Here is a 16514-nt window from a genome sequence, read left to right on the forward strand (position 1 = left end):
TTTTTGTCACCACAAACCTCAGCATTTTTTTTATTTTTGGGGGGATTTGTATTGGTTTGTTGCGACAGACCAACATGAATACAGTGCAAGAAAGTAGTAAAAGGAGTAAAACTCTGAAAAGTAAGCCGTACATTTGTATTAAGCCCTCTCCACTCTAACGACAAACTACCTTCACATCCCACAGTCTGTCTTTGTTAAATGAAAGGAAAGGGATACATGATTTCTAACATCTTTTACCAAAAAACTCTGAGTCAAGTAGCTTGAATTTGAATTCAAAGCCCCGAATCAGTACTTTGTTGGATCACCTTCCTCTGTGATTACAGCAGGGTGTTAATTAGAATATATTTTTTAATCAATGCACACCTGGAGACTGAGATGTTGTCATTTATTATTTACAGTTTAACTCAAGCTCAGTGGATGGTTAGCATGCCTGACCAGCTATTTTAAATTTGGGATCTAGGTCTGGATGTTGACCAGCTTTTCTCTGCCAGCTGAAGAAAAAACACCTCCTCAGCATGATGCTGCCACTACCATGTGTCCATGTCTGAATGGTGTGTGCAGAGTGATGTGCAGTGTTGCCACATATGATTTTGGAAAAACTCAAAATGCACTGTTCCAAATTATTATGCGCAGCAGATTTTCTAAACATTTTATGGATTATAAAGAACTGCAAACGGTCATTCTTTGAATGTGCAGCATTAAGTGGTCACATGTGCTAAAATCAAAAACTATTTCAATCAAAACAATCTAAATCTCTGCCTCATCTGACCGAAGAAACCGCAAACAGGAGCTGCTTCAGCATTTTGTCACCAATTGGTTTGTTCTCGTCACTCCTCCATAAAGCCTAAATTTACACCGAGTTCCAAATTATTATGCAAATTGGATTGAAGTGTGTTACGTCAGCAAGGAGGTGGTGGAGTCATTTTTTGGGTCGAAATCACGGGGAGAGAATCTTTGGTCGGCCCCTTCAGAGTCCCTGAAGGTGTGAAAATGACCTCAGCAAAGTAGATGGACTTTCTGACTGATCACTTTCTTTCATGGTTCAAAAAGAAGAGCCATACCTTCAGTAGCAAAATCATCTTCATGCATGACAATGAATGCTGCAAGGAATACCACTGTGTCATTGAAAGGGGAGAAACTCATGGTGTGGTCACCATCCTCCTCTGACCTCAGCCCTATTGAGAACCTTTGGAGTTTCCTCAAGCAGAAGATCTGAAGGTGAAATGCAGTTCAGATCAAACTAGCAGCTCTGGGAAAATATTCTGACATCCTGCAAAGAAATTCAAGCAGAAACTTTCCACAAACTCACAAGTTCAATGGTGATATTAAAGAAGGGATCCTATGTTAGCATGTAACTCTGTTAAGATGTTGTTTTTGATTGAAATAGCTTTTGATTTTAGTACATGTGACCACTTAATGCTGCACATTCAAAGAATTTTTTAAAATGTATTTATTTTCCTTTATTTAACCAGGTAAACCCCATTGAGATCTAGATCTCATTTTCAAGAGGGACCTGGGCAAGGACCGTTTGCAGTTCTTTATAATCCATAAAATGTTTAGAAAATCTGCTGCACATATTAATTTGGAACAGTGCATTTTGAGTTTTTTATTTTTGAAAAAAATACTGTTCTCATGAGCTTTGTTCAGTAAAATTTGATTTATACTGTAATAGTTCATGGCTTGAAAATTATACTGATCATCATTTGCACTGACCATTTAAGAAAATCTGAGAAAATATCATTTGCACAATAATTTGAAACACGGTGTAATGAGTCCATGACTTAATATTTGTCATCTGAGATTACAGTAATCATGCACCCATTCTCCAATTACTCCTATTTTCAGGTTTGTGCAGTGTTTTTGAGATCTTTGAAGCTTGGTATTTTTATTTTATAATCTAACCTGGCTTTAAACTTCTCTACAATTGTCTGTCTGGCCTGTCTGCTTGTATTTTTGTCCATTTCTTGTTTATTTACTTTATTAGTTCCTGTATGCTTTATTGCTCAGCATATCTTGCCATAATCAGTTCATTAATAATGCTGGGGAAGTCTTGTCAGACTTTCATTCCTTTGATAGTTTCTTCATTATTCTTGAGTTCTGGTTGTTGTGCCTTTGAATTTACTGTAGTTTCCCTAGATTAGTGTTAGCCTCCCTTTATTGGTTTATTGTTTGTCCTCTTCTGCTTCTCTTGAGATTGTTTTTTTTTCCTCCACCACCTGTCTCTTTTCAATAATAGGTAACATTCTCTGCACTTCCATGGTTTGCTTATGGCTCTTCCCTGCTCTAACCCGTTCTCTTCCTGTCGTTTTCAACGTCTCCATTGTATTTATTTATCACTGAAATTCACAGTTTGCCTCAGTCGGTTTCTGCATTCAGGTCTCTTAATTGCATAAAAACTGAGAATAAATTACAAACAAGTGGAGTCTTTATACTGAATAGACCTCTAAACGCAGTAGGTAACTCTGAATGAATTTTTATTAGGGGTATGTGAGAAAGGGGGACTGAATACAAATGCATGTTGCACTTTTCAGATAGTTTCAGGGTTCGCATGGGTGTTTGAAAGCCTTGGTTTGGAAAGTGCTTGATATTCAAATTACGCAGTCTGGTAATAAAGTGCACTCTAACGTTTGATTAAAAGCCTAAACTCTATAGTTGAAACCAGATATTTAAAGATAATGAAAAGACATATTTTTTCTTACTAACTGAAGTTAAATCCGACCAAACTTCTCCTGTTTTAGTTTGGCCAGAATTAGCAGAATTACTCCTATTTGCCAAAAGCCAGAAAACTTTGTGAGAACATTTATCAGAGATTTTTTTTTTTCATCTTTCTTGGACCAGCCAGGTGTATAGGGTGTATGTGTGACAGAGACATTTCAAAACATAAAATTTTGTTATATTTTAGTTACCCGTGTCCCTGCAGTAGAAAGTAGAATACTATCACAAAATATTCTTAATGATAATAAATAAAATCATATAATAGTCATTTGAAATGGTCTTTTATAGTTCTTTTACATTATTTTTATCTCCAAAGTGTGGTTTAAACTGGAAAAGTTAAAAAACTTACCTTGGGGGTGTGCTGTGGTGGCGCAGGGGGTTAGCACGCCCCACGTTTGGAGGCCTTAGTCCTCGACGCGGATGTCGCGGGTTCGACTCCCGGTCCCGACGACCTTTGCCGCATGTCTTCCCCCCTCTCCTCACCCTCCTTCCTGTCTGCCTACTGTCTAAAAAATACGAGCCACTAGCACCGCAAAAACTCTTCGGAGAAAAAAATTGAAAAAAAAAAAAAACTTACCTTGAAAATGCTTGAAAAGTATGAAACCTATATTATTACAAAATAAATAAATAATAACACTTTTCAAGTATGCATGTTTCTCTATTACATAAACCCTAATTTAATACTTTGAAGTTTGTGGACAACATATCACACAAAACTTTTGCAACTTTTATTAAGGTTAAATGTTAGCTTCTGTTCATCAAATGGCTTTCCTCATAACTTAAGAAAAAAGAATATCACTCATCCTTGTCTCTTGTTTAGAAACCATATTTTGGCGTGTAGATGTTTTCAGCCTGAATCAGTTATTACACAAAATTCACAGGAAACTCAAATGTTCTCAATTTTCCCAAAGAGTTCCTCTGAAGGCAGAAGACGCTTTGAATCAGGCTCGCTGATGAATAATGCATCCACGCAGCAAGCTTTCCCGCTCCCTGTCAGATCTCCGGCAGGATGGGCTAATATGGGACAGCACCTCCAGCATAATCCGGGGAGTGTGCAGTAAGGAACATCAAAGCTAATACGGCAGAAATTATCCTATAGTGGAGTCGTGGTTCGTCGCTGGTCCGGTTAGCAGCTGAATTGAGGCCGTAGTTAAAGTTAAATCTCTTTCATTCATTATAGATGTTCCACCGGTTGTGTGTTTCTCTTATTCGGGCATTAAAATGTCACCAGAATGTTTCTGAAACCCACATGATCAAGTAAAAAGCGCTTTCTCTCGTGCTTTATGCCTTCCATGGCTGGTGGGAAGGGTGCAGAAAAGCAGCCTGCGTGTGCGTGACAGAGCGTTTTCTGGGTCAAGGAGACTTCTAAAATGGAAAATGTTTTTTAGAGCAATGCAGTAAATGAACACACGCAGGCGCCTGTGCAGCGGGCCAACTGAACGGCCAGGAGGTGCTGGTCATCGGCCATCCATCTTCTGTTCTGCTGTGTGGAGGAAGACAGAGACGGTTATTCTCACACCTCCCAATCAACAAATAACTCTTTTAATCAGCTCAGAAGCAGTGCCCCCGTTCGATAAAACATGTACTCTATTTGGCTTCAAATCTATCTTAAGATAATTTCCTCCTCTCATGCAGAATTACTTTAAAATCATCTTCACGTGAATAGTTTGCCATGCGAAGCTAAATGATGTACAAGTGTATGAACTCAGAGTACTTTACAGTATGTGTGTGTGTGTGTGCGGGCGTGTGTGTGTGTGGACGTCAGAGCTGTAGGTTTTTGGCACTGGGAGTGTCGGCCTGAGGGTGGCGTGATGCTGTGAAGCAGATGGCCAGGTACTGTTGAGACCGTCGTAGCGCACAGCCTTTGTCAGCTCATTCTTGAAGTGTCAGCCAAGCCAAAAGTGCGACTGGCTCCTACAACCCAAATGCGGGTTTGAGGTGGGATATTTTTGTCCTGCGGATAAACAGCAATTTGTCCAAAGATTACGTTTTAAGTCGGAAACGGCATGCTATGACCCAGATTTATTACTGATTACGGCACCTCAAACTTTTTCACATTTTAGCGCTCTACAACCACTGCCTGCTATCTGTTTAATTTGGATTTATGCAATAGATCAAGCACATAATATAAGATTTTTTTCTTCCAACTACTCCTTTCATTCAAAACTTTTGTTCATAGCAACATGTGGCATGTTAATTTTAAACTGTAAATGAATGGAACAAACAAAATTGTGTAATTTTAATGGGACTTACTAACATATGGTGGTGGTGGTTCAGACATTAGAAAAAGATGGATTAAGCTGAATTCAGGGCAAGTAGAAGACTTGTAAGAGGCAACAAAAGACTTGAGACAATAGGAAAGCTTTTAGCAATGCTAAAGCTTTGGTTTAGATCAAATCATGCTTTAGAATGGCATAAAGTCAAACCTAAACCCAATCAAAAGTCTGTGACAATTTTTGATACTGAAATAGTTGTTCATAGAAACTCTTGCTAATCTGACCAAGGCCATTTCAGTGTCTAGACGTGAAAACCTGTTAAGAGGTGTATCCCCAAACAGCTGGAAGTTGCAGATTATCAGTGAAAACGTGTAAACCATTCAGACTTTCCCTCTACTTCTTAGTTACATGCTACTTTTTGTTGCTCTATCACATGAAATCCCAATAGAAAACATCAGGTTTGTGGTTGTACTGTGACAAAAAGTGAAAACATTCAGGATAGGCTTTTTTTTTTTTTTTCCAAACCACGGTATTTAGCAGAAGCCTGGCTAGCATCCGCATTTATCTTACGCTATGGGTTGCTGCTTTCTCAGTTTTCTCGAGGAAGAAACTCTGAAAAATCCATGTTGGTTGTTCCCAGCAAGTGCTGAGGCTCTTTTTGCTTATTCCTACAAAAAGCATAATGATTAGGCTTATATAACCACAGCTAGGGAGCAAAAAATAATAATGCACATGGTGGCAGGGTCAGCCAAGGTGGCTGTCGGGGTTCTCCCAATTACAGTCCCATGGAAAATTAGGTTTCTCATTAACTGGAGCTGCTGTTCCCCCCATTACAGAAGAAACTAATCAAACCTAATGCAAGGCATAAAAAAAGTTACCATTAAGAAAATCTGAAGAGACGCCAATACTTCCATCTAGATAGATAGATAGCATTTATTGTCATTGAACAGAATTCAACGAAATTTCCATTGCAGCTCCCGTGCAAAAGGTCAAATATATACAGTATAAATAAGCAAACACACAATAATAATAATAACAATATATACAACTAAATTAACTAAAGGCACTCAACCACACCAAAGAAGTAGCAGCAGGTCCAATTATGGCAAAGTACAGATAATGTGACAGTGCAAAGTGCAGAACAATATGGCTGTGTGGGGGTGGGGGATATGTATGTGTGACTGCGAGGTTATGATATGTGTGGGAGGGGGGGGCGGCAGGGAGTAATGGCTCTGACGGCTGTGGGAAAGAGGACGTTCATGCAGCTTGTGCTCCACCTCAATATTCCATTAACATGGCACACACTTCTGTCTTTTCTTTAACATGTTTTTAATTTATTGCAAAAGATGAAGGTGAGTTCTTCACAGACAGATTGTTGACCATAATAAGCGACACATGCAGCAAATAGAGATTGTAACCAGTGCAGACACAGATTTCCCTCTTGAGACTCGGAGTGGGTGAGCCGGGTGAGAGTTTGAATCTCTTGGGGACAGACTGCACCGCTACGCTCCTAATCTGTGAATTCTCACTGGACTTGTGATTGTGTCAGTGGACTCTGAGGCTTTTCTTGTCTGTTCTCGGCAAGAACAGTGAGAACTGCACACCCTTCGGAAACTGGAAAAATGGAGTTGTGGAAACACAGGAGGATATTTGAGACCACTCTGAATTTATCACTGGCTTTCATTGATTTTTTCTTTTTTGCGTGTATGTTTTCTTTTTCTCCCACACTCATTTTAGGGCTGTTGTCAGTGAGGGAATAGGTTGTTTACATGCGGGTCTGTGTTTTAATGGAACAACTTTACATTGTGTGTAATTTAATAAAGTACATTCTAACAAGACTGGGAGTTGCCCCAATATATTTCCAATATTTCGTCTTATGTGAGTAAAAAAATTAAAATCGTGAAAAAAAAATGGCTAAAGTCTCGGTGTTCACCAGCATTTGCAAAGCGAACATCTAAATTAACCCTCCTGTTATGTTCCGGGTCAAATTGACCCGTTTTAAAATTTACAAATTAAAAAAAAATAAATAGAAGCATTTTTTTTGCATGAAACGTTTTCTATTTGTCTTAATAGGTGCACTCTAGACATAAGTTGAAAATTTATTCATTTTACACATTTGTACCAAACCCTAGGTCTACTTTTTACATCGATACTGTTCGGGTCAATTTGACCCGGCAGTCAGGTTAAAGTGCAAAAAAAGATTTTATAATGTCCAATTCTATATGTTTCCTTGCAGTTATGAACCATATTTCACCACACACACACTCACACACAAACACACGCAACCACACACACACAAGCCCACTTTCTCACTATTCTCTTTACTTCACTAGGAAACTGCGAGAAAGCAGGTGTTCACACAACCTTTGACGGGAATCTTTTCTGTTCCTGTGGACAAACTCCACCCACACTGAGTGGACACTCAGCAGAAGTGGAGAAAAACATAAATACTCTCTGCATGACTCATTTATCTTGATTTTAATCAGCGGGTCAATTTGACCCAGAACAGTATGTGTGTCTCAAGTTCAATTATAAAGATCACCCTTTGGTAAAAAAAAAAAAGTATAATATAAAATAATTTACCAAAGGTCAACTTCAAGGAAATTATAGTTTTTTTGTGTCTAGGTTTTTTTCATTGGACATTAAAAATCTAAATTCCATTTTTTATGTCCAAATGAGTAAATGAGCAGGTTGTCGTCATTGATCCTTAATTTCTGAGAAATAATAAAACATCATTGCACAAATATTGATTGAAATGGTTAGTATTGGAGTTAATAATCAGATACAAAAATGTTTTGGAGGAATTTTTTGGTTTCTGACACTATTGCATGATTAAACACTCCCTGGGTCAAATTGACCCACGAACATTTTTGCTGTACCCTAGAAACGAACATAACAGGAGGGTTAAATACTTTTTAATTTCTAAAGTATTTAAGCGTCTCATTGACAAAATGGCGCCCTGGCATGTCGCCCATAACCGCCGCTGCTAGCACCACCTAGCATGTCTGCACGTGCCTTCAAAACGCTACCGCTATCACCACGGACCTTCCAATCCCAACGGTGAAAGATGGCGGCGGCAGATACGTACCTTCAGATTAGTTCATCTGAATAATTGTGCTGTTTTCTGCAGTGACGGCTGGGCGGACCGTGTGGAGGTGGTGGAGGGATACGAGCACGAGGCTGTTGGCGGCATCACCGTGAAGCTACACTCCGAAGAGGTCTCCTCCTTCGACAGTTACTTCCTGAAGCTCAAGCTCAGCACGAACACGCGCAACCCATGGTTCCCGGAGTTCTGGCAGCATCGCTTTCAGTGCCGCCTTCCCGGACACCCGCAGGAGAACCTGAACTACGCACGCAACTGCTCAGGTAGTATGTCTATTTTTAACAGAGAAAGTGTCCGTTTGTAACTTTGAAATATTGTGACGTGTTCAATTCCGGAGTGAAGGAGCCAAAAGGCCCCATGAAGTGGAACAACCTCTTTAAATATGAATTAGACTGCCTGAGGGTAAAATTCTCCACTAGTGAATCCAGTACATTTTTTCATATTGTTCATTTGTGTGTTACTTGGCTTTCACAGAGGATGATGATCTAGGTAAATTAAGTGCTTTTCATTATTAAAGGAACACTGCTAATGTATTAGCTTTTTTTTTCTTCTTGTTTTCTTGAAATGATGCTCAACAAGCATGTTTCTAAATGTTTTTTTTATGACACTGCTTTTTTTATTTATTCATAAGGTTTTTTTTTCTTCCAAAAAAAAAGCTTGTATATATATTTACGTTTTTAATCAAACGATATGAGGGTTTTATGTATATAAAAAAAGATTCTCACTCTTGATATAAATGACGTTTAAAGAAACTGATAAACGTAAATATAAATTGGTGCATGCAACACCTAGTTTTTTTTTTTTTCATTTGACACCTCTGGCTCTACTTATGTGGATTTATGTTGCACTCTTTGTTAAAAAATGTTTTTTTGCAGCATTCACACATTTTTGTTTCTTGTAATATTTTTTGGTCTGATGCACAAACCTGAAGCTTTTGTTTGCTCCCATGAGCTGTCATGTTTTAATTTAAGAAAAAACAACACCTTAAAAATTGCATTTAAAATAAATACTTCTTTTTGTCTTTTATGTGGAAAGTAGTTCCCATTTGCTGTTTAGTCATTTTTATTGTTTTTATTTCTTATTTATTAATTTATTTTGGTTTAGAACTCCAAGATGGTGAGTGATTTTTTTTTTTTTTTTTTTTTTTTCTGAATGGAAACATAACGCTGCTCACCTCACAAATATACCTGGAGGTTGACTGACATTAAAATTGAAACACATTAATGATGCAATTAATCTCAGTGGACCTCTTATATATGAAGCTATTGGGATGTTTTGTTTGGGGTTTCCGAGAGCCCAATAATTGGGTTCGTTTGTGCTCTCACGCCCTCCCTCTATGCTTTAAGGCAATCGCATAAAACAGCCCAATAACTGGCTGAATCTTGCTGAATTTGCATGTGAACACACAAACCGTGCTGTTCTATTCATATAGTACGCAGACAAAGTCCCGCTGTCATGCAGCCGAATAATCCCGACCTGCAGGAGTAGGCCCCTCTGCTTGCATGCAGACATCATAACATCGCCGCATCATGACTGATGAGTGCAGCGAGCGTCAAAGACAAGGAGCTGCTAAAGTAGGTCATCACCAGTCGCTCCCTTCGGATGCTCACCCAGCTGCTAACCCGACTGTAGTTACTGTTCATGTGTTTGTTTGCACAGGCAGCTTTCCCAGCAGTTGTTTTGAAATCGTTATTGCAACAAGCGCAGCATACAGGAGGAGATGCTTAGAAAGAAATACCGTCACCTGCTGCTGCTGCTGCTTAGAGCGGGTGAAATCTGTTATTTTTCCCCCCAGAAAGTATTGCATGATTTCTCAACAAAGTAATCGAGATGCCATATAACAGGAGATGAGAGTGAAAAAAACCAGCAGCAGAAAACAATAAAGTAATATTTGTTGTTAGAAAATTTAAGTCAAATTGTAAGATACGTTTAATGAACTGTTCTCCTGGAAATCAGCCAACATCTTCCTTCCACACCCTGTTTTTGATTTTTACAAATCCAAAAATGTGTTTTAAGGATTCTATGAAATTGACGCGTTGATGCTAGTCTCAATCTAAGATAATCCTTTTTTTTTCTCTCTCTTTTGTTCGTTTACAAATATGATGTTTTATAAATCACAGAAGCTCAGTTTAATAGAGATTAACCCTGGTCATTCTCTGGTTTTTCATATTTTAGAGTAAAGATGATCAAATATATTGTTAAAAAAGAGTGAAATAGCTGTTGAACTTAGCAACAACAGAAACTCCTACACTCAGATACCAGCTTCTCCATCATCATTTTGCTCACACAGGATTGGAATATTTACTGGATATACAAGCAAGCAATAGAAAACCTTTTCTTTTTTTCTTTTTCTTTTTTCCTTCTTTTTTCAGAAGTGCTTGTAGGAAGTCATATCACAAACATAAAATAACCCTTACAAATTTTTCTCTGTTTACACAAAACTCAGAGAAAGCTGTGTTTCTTTAACAGCATAGTTTAAGGTGAAGGACAGTGCAATCGCTCTCTGCACAAACGAGGAATGGACATTCAGGGAAAGAAATTCAGTCTGTGTTCAAAAGTAGATCATACTCAGCCAGGCGAAACACTAATAATTCTTGCTTTAATAATTCGTGCCAGCCTTCACACTGGTGCTCAGGTCTGCAACATGAACGCCTGGACCCATCCATCTTTTGGCTGATTTTGGTGCACCACTAAAATCACACACACATTCAAATAAACTACAGTTAAATACTGTTAAAATATAACAGTTCAATAATGAAAAGGGCTTTTTTTTTTCAAAAAAACAAACAAACAAACAAAAAACACAATATTTTTGTTGGTTTTGACATCATTTATATTACGCACCACAATTAGTAGCCATGTGTGGAAGGCGAGAGCGGACGTTTTACGTATGCAGCTTTTCCTGATGGTTTTCTCGAAACGAGTGTATGTGTCGAACTGTTTAAATTTCTATTTGCAAAAATATTTTTAAACCATTTATCATTTACCTTCCACTTCACAGCTGTGCTTTTCTTTATATTTTATTGTGTCAGGTAAAGTCTCAGTAAAACACAGCAAGTGTTACATAAGTACAGGTATAAGGAGTACGAACACTTTTCCGAGGCATGTGCATGTACAGGATAATGCTATCTTGTACTGATAGTGAAGGTTAAGACTGCAGTGTAATGCATCATTATTAGTTGCTTTAGCTTGCATTGCAAAAAAACAAACAAAAAAAAAATCTGACTTCAGGGACCTTCAGCGAGAAGATGCAAAATATTGAACACAGCTATTAACACAAAAAGATTGCCGCAAGAGAGGTTTAAGTACAATGTGAAACGCTTAATTAAAAAACTGCTTTCTCCAGCTTGCATTACACTGAACTGATAGGGTGTGTTTGAAAAATCACATACTCTGATGTTACCCATTTTTTAAGTATTTGTTAATCCCCGCAGTGACAGATGAAATTAGGAAGCTAAATAAAAGAAAAACCCGTGAGACTAATCGTGGTCAAGCAGAATACAGAGTCGATGCGGTGCAGGTTTTTAAGAGAGTCGGACCATTTCTAATTGAATCCTGACTCATGACTCCAAGAATGAATAGTTTTGCCATGGTAACAAGGTTTCTTTGAAGCCATTTTCTGAGACTTCCAGTTCCTTACAAGCAGTCTCCCACAGAGGACAAAAACACCAAAAAGAAAACGAGCGTGTTTCCAGCAGCTTGAATTCAGAGAACATTTTCTGCATCTGTGTGCACCCTATCACTCCTTTGTAATACCTTGCATCCTGCCAGGCAACTTGTTGGGTACATCTGAACCTGAGAGATGACATAAAACATGCTACTGCTTGCATTAACGAGGCACTGTACGGCTTTTCCCTTTTAAAAAACGAATGCACTTATCTTGTAGGAGATTCCTTACTGTTGTCTCCTTTATGGGCAGGTTACGAAAGTCTTGAAGACAACTATGTTCAAGACAGCAAGATGGGCTTTGTCATCAATGCCATCTACGCCATGGCACACGGTCTGCATGACATGCACTCACACCTCTGTCCTGACCATGTGGGACTGTGTGATGACATGAAACCCATCGATGGAAGCCATTTGCTTGAGTTTCTACTCAAGACGTCCTTCACAGGAGTGTCCGGGGAGGACATATGGTTTGATGAGAATGGAGACTCGCCTGGAAGGTAAGCTACTTTATATGTGTGGTTGAAAGTGTGGTCTTATGCCACAATTGGGGTTAATAGACAATATAAATCTCATAGGCATTGTCTTAAAAAAAAACTGCTCATGCTTGAAAACCCTCCAATGTGGCCCAATGAAAACAAATCTATAAAGAGGAGTGGGCTAACATTCATCCAAAGCAATGTAAAAAACTTACTACCAGTTTTTACTGACACTTGCCGTCAAGGCTGGAAAATCAAGTTATTGGATTAAGGAAGTGGTTAATTGTTTTTGAAATAGATGCGCCACAGTTGTTCTGAATACCTTTTTGTCCCTCAATAAATTAAATTATGATTTTAAAATTGCTTGTTGTATGTACTCATATTGGCTTTGTCCTATATAAAAAAAATTGCTTGATGAAGTCGAGTATTACAAACGAACAAGAAATCTATTGGGAAGGAAAGTAATCACCTTTAAGGTAAAAAAAAGAAAGAAATATCACTAATTTGAACAACACACAATGGGAAAAACTAACTTGAAAAAGAGTCTGTTAAGGAGTCTTTCTTTAGCTATAAATTATTTAGATAACCTTGTCGTCATTTTTCTCCCGCCCATCTTCACTCAGGTATGAGATTATGAACTTCCAGCATGTGGAGCCTGGTGTTTATGACTACATCAACATCGGCTCGTGGCACGAGGGTATGCTGAGCCTCGACGATGAAATGATCCAGATGAACAGCAGTGACATGGTCCGCTCCGTCTGCAGCGAGCCCTGCTCCAAAGGAGAAATCAAGGTTCAGGACTAATCTTTTACACGCTGTGATTAGACTTCACTGAGGGCTGACATCTTTAATGTTTTTGCAGAGAAAGTCTACTCCCATTAGTGATAAGAGACTTTATTCATAATAATGTAATTGTCTATTTAACTGTACAGTGTTTGTTGATAGCTAGCTTGATAGTTAGCTAACTATCTAAATAGTTAGACAGTTGCTAGCTAACTATCCAGTGAGGTAGTTAGCTAGCAGCCTATCAATTAATGTAGATCTACATCTACATTCATTATAATGTTAATTAAACATTATAATAAACATCTTATTAATCAACAAAACAAATTATTGTTAAAAGCAATGCAATTCCAGTGGAGACATTTTTTGTTTTCTATAAATAATTATATTACTCACAACTGTAATAAGTTATTTATTAGTAAAAGATTTCAAAAATAATAGTTCCACTACCAATTTGTTACTTATAACTTTTCTTTCTTTAAATTTTCTATGTTTTAAGCAAATATAAAATATTTACTGGCGTTCCTTTTGTTCTGGGCAGCAGAGAGTCACACAATGGTATTTTTAGATAAGTAGTTTAATTTTTTTTCTTTCTTGTGGATAGGTCATAAGAAAGGGGGAGGTGAGCTGCTGCTGGATATGCACTGCCTGCAAGGACAATGAATATGTGCAGGACGAGTTCACATGCAAGGCCTGTGAGCTGGGCTGGTGGCCTGACAAAGAACTGGAGGGTACGTTTGTTCGTCTCCTGCTCCTCGTTTCTACAGCTGCTGTAAAGTTATGTTAGTTTTGAAGACAAGACAATAGAGGATCTAAAAAGCTATAATCAGAATTGCACCAAATCACCAGATAATACATAAGACAGTGTGGAGTTCCAGTCAGACGGTTTGATACATTCATTATGTGCATGAATGTCATACACATTTTGTTATATTTGATTTCAACCACTCAAGTTTTTTTTTTTTTTTTGTGAAGGGCCAATCACTCAATGATCTTCAATTGCAAATAGGGTGCACAGTTTTAAATTCACTGTGCATTTCCTCTATATAGAATCAACATACAAGCTCAAATAAATACAAACACCACCAATATCTGGATAAATCATGCATGTTTCAGAGAAATCATATATCTCATCCAGGTTCTGAAGTAATTCTAGTTGGATATTCAACCACTCATCTTTGTAGTAATTGGTAAATTTTAAGTATACAGTGAACCCTCGCTATAACGCGGTTCACCTTTCACGACCTCGCTGCTTCGCGGAGTTTTTTATGCAGTTTTTTTTTTTCTCACAGTGCATTGTGTTCTACGTCCTGATTGGTTAAACAGTTTCCGCGCTTCTTTTCTACCTGCGTGCCAATAACGTTACGGTATTTAAATATACGTAATACAGCTTGGCAAATTTTGGTAAATGTTTTTGCCAGGAAGAAAAAAGAGCGACAACTACCTATAACTATTTTTCTTCTCTCGAAAAAACACACCTGCACCACAGGCTTCAGAAAAAGAAGCCACTAGAGAGCGGAGTCAGGCCGCAGTGTCACAGTCAGAGGAACAGTGAAATAATCGAGTCACAATTTGTCCTACTGTACTTCGTATTGATGACTAAAATTATTATTTTACTGTAGTTATTTGTAAGAAAGCGTTTTATTTGTTAAAAAAATGCTTGGGCCTGAAAACAGTTTTTGTTCTTTGGTTTCAATGTATAGTATTTAATTATGCTGTATAATAATTGTAAAAAATAAAGATAACTACTTTACGGATTTTGCCTATCACGGGTTCTTTTTGGAACCTAATCCCCGCGAAAAACGAGGATTCACTGTAGTCATATTTACAGCCTGGTTTTAGTCTGGGCAATTCCAGAAGCTTAATGTTTTCCTGGATAACACACTCCACAACCAGATTTGATGTGTTAGGTCACCAGGATCATATTTTCTCGTCAGTCATCTCCAGGAACTAGGCGTACACGTCTCTGGAACACTCCCCTTTTTGGTTAAACAGAAACTTGTAGATAGTGGTATGATTGTCCACCATCTGACCCAAGCGGTCACCCTCAGACAAAGGAAAATTGATTAAGATGTGCAAGAACAATCAGATTTTTCTTCTTTTTATGGAGGATCCAACTGCTACACCTGAAAAAAATGTTTTGTCTGATTAGAAAAGGGTTATTATGTTTGGTTTGTTTGCTTTTATGCTGACTTACACTGGGGTTACTTTCGTTGCCAGAGTATCCATTCCTTTGGCGTTGTCGCTCCAAGCTGCGACAATCGCTTGACTTACAAAACCAAAAAGTTCCCCCAAGCTCTTACTTCTCCTGCCAGAACTACTGCACCCTGCACAGTTTGTCCTGCTAAGAGTTTTCTGCTTCCCAAACCTGTTCTGTCCTATTTTCATTGCCTTCCCATGACACCTGAGAGCACATTCATCATCTTCACCATTTCATCCGACAGCAGCCCTATTCCACTTACCACTCTTCTGGCCCACTTTAGCAAGCCTTGTACGCCTTTTCAAACAAAAGACATCTTCTTAACACATTAATCGCACGCAAACTTCTGCATTTTTATCAGCAACAGCGTAACAGTGTTGATGACACCAACAGAAACGGATCACCCCTTGACTGTCTATGTGTAGTTTAAAAGTGTTAGAAAATATACAAATTCCACATTCCCCTTGTACTCTACGAATGAAAAAATATAGGTGATTTTACACTGATGTCTGAAATGTGCAGCTACTTACTTTGTCCTGCTTCTTCGGCCCCCTCCAGCCTGGCTGCAGCCCAGCCTGGCCATGGCTCAGTTGAAAGGCGTTTATTTATAGTTGAGCTAAAAACCTACTTTAGAAATTACTGTATTTTCTCCGGCTAAGATGCTCATCATCATTTCTTGTACATGCAGTTATGTAAAGTAGCCTGAAGTCTGAAGGGCTTTTTATTTTAAAATTATTTATTCACCTTTGAGTTGATGGCCAATCTAATATAATCATATTTTGTCAGGGTGGAGCCACAAACGTCCATATATTGATAGGGATTTTGTGATTATACCACACAAAGTAGTTGGTTTAAGTGCTTAAATGCTGTAAAAAATAAATTTCTTACAAAGAGAACTAAGTTTGTTGTGCATTTGCCTTCAGCTCTCTGAGTCAAAACTTTTGCACATCAAGAGGCTGAAATGTTGGCCCATTATTCTTTGCAAGATAGCTCAAGCAACTTTTGCCACAGATTCTAAGATTCTAAGTTTAATTTAGGTCTGACCTTTGACCTGGACCAGTCTAGCACATGAATATGATTTGATTGTTATTAGGGCTCTTGCTGTATGTTAATGCTGTTGTCCATCAACATACTTCTCCCTAATCTTTAGTCTTTTGCAGTCTCTAATAGGACTTCCATCTTGTTTTTGCTGAATAAAAATCATTCCTACATCATAAAGCCACCACCGTTTTGTAATGGTGTTGCGTAGTCTTAGTTTTCCACCACACATACTGTTTTGCATGTTGGCTAAAAAGTTAGATTTTGGTCTAGTCTGAGCACCATTTTTACGCACATTTCATCTTGGCCCTATA

At 38.2% G+C, this 16514-nt stretch overlaps 1 protein-coding gene across 4 annotated transcripts in view; it reads left to right on the forward strand.

Annotated features, from left to right (window-relative positions):
* The window catches only part of grm1b (glutamate receptor, metabotropic 1b), a 29548-nt gene that overhangs the window by 5586 nt on the left and 7448 nt on the right, over nucleotides 1-16514 (forward strand). For 2 of the 4 annotated variants that reach the window (XM_032547784.1, XM_032547781.1), the window contains exons 4-9: nucleotides 8062-8297; nucleotides 8509-8523; nucleotides 9139-9150; nucleotides 11954-12200; nucleotides 12803-12971; nucleotides 13567-13693. In XM_032547784.1, the coding sequence (XP_032403675.1) occupies nucleotides 8062-8297; nucleotides 8509-8523; nucleotides 9139-9150; nucleotides 11954-12200; nucleotides 12803-12971; nucleotides 13567-13693 (806 nt within the window). The remainder of the gene's footprint in view (nucleotides 1-8061; nucleotides 8298-8508; nucleotides 8524-9138; nucleotides 9151-11953; nucleotides 12201-12802; nucleotides 12972-13566; nucleotides 13694-16514) is intronic. The other 2 variants (XM_032547782.1, XM_032547783.1) reach the window with 2 other exon arrangements.

Source organism: Xiphophorus hellerii, chromosome 19, assembly GCF_003331165.1.
Source record: "Xiphophorus hellerii strain 12219 chromosome 19, Xiphophorus_hellerii-4.1, whole genome shotgun sequence".
In the NCBI taxonomy this organism is placed as follows: domain Eukaryota; kingdom Metazoa; phylum Chordata; class Actinopteri; order Cyprinodontiformes; family Poeciliidae; genus Xiphophorus; species Xiphophorus hellerii.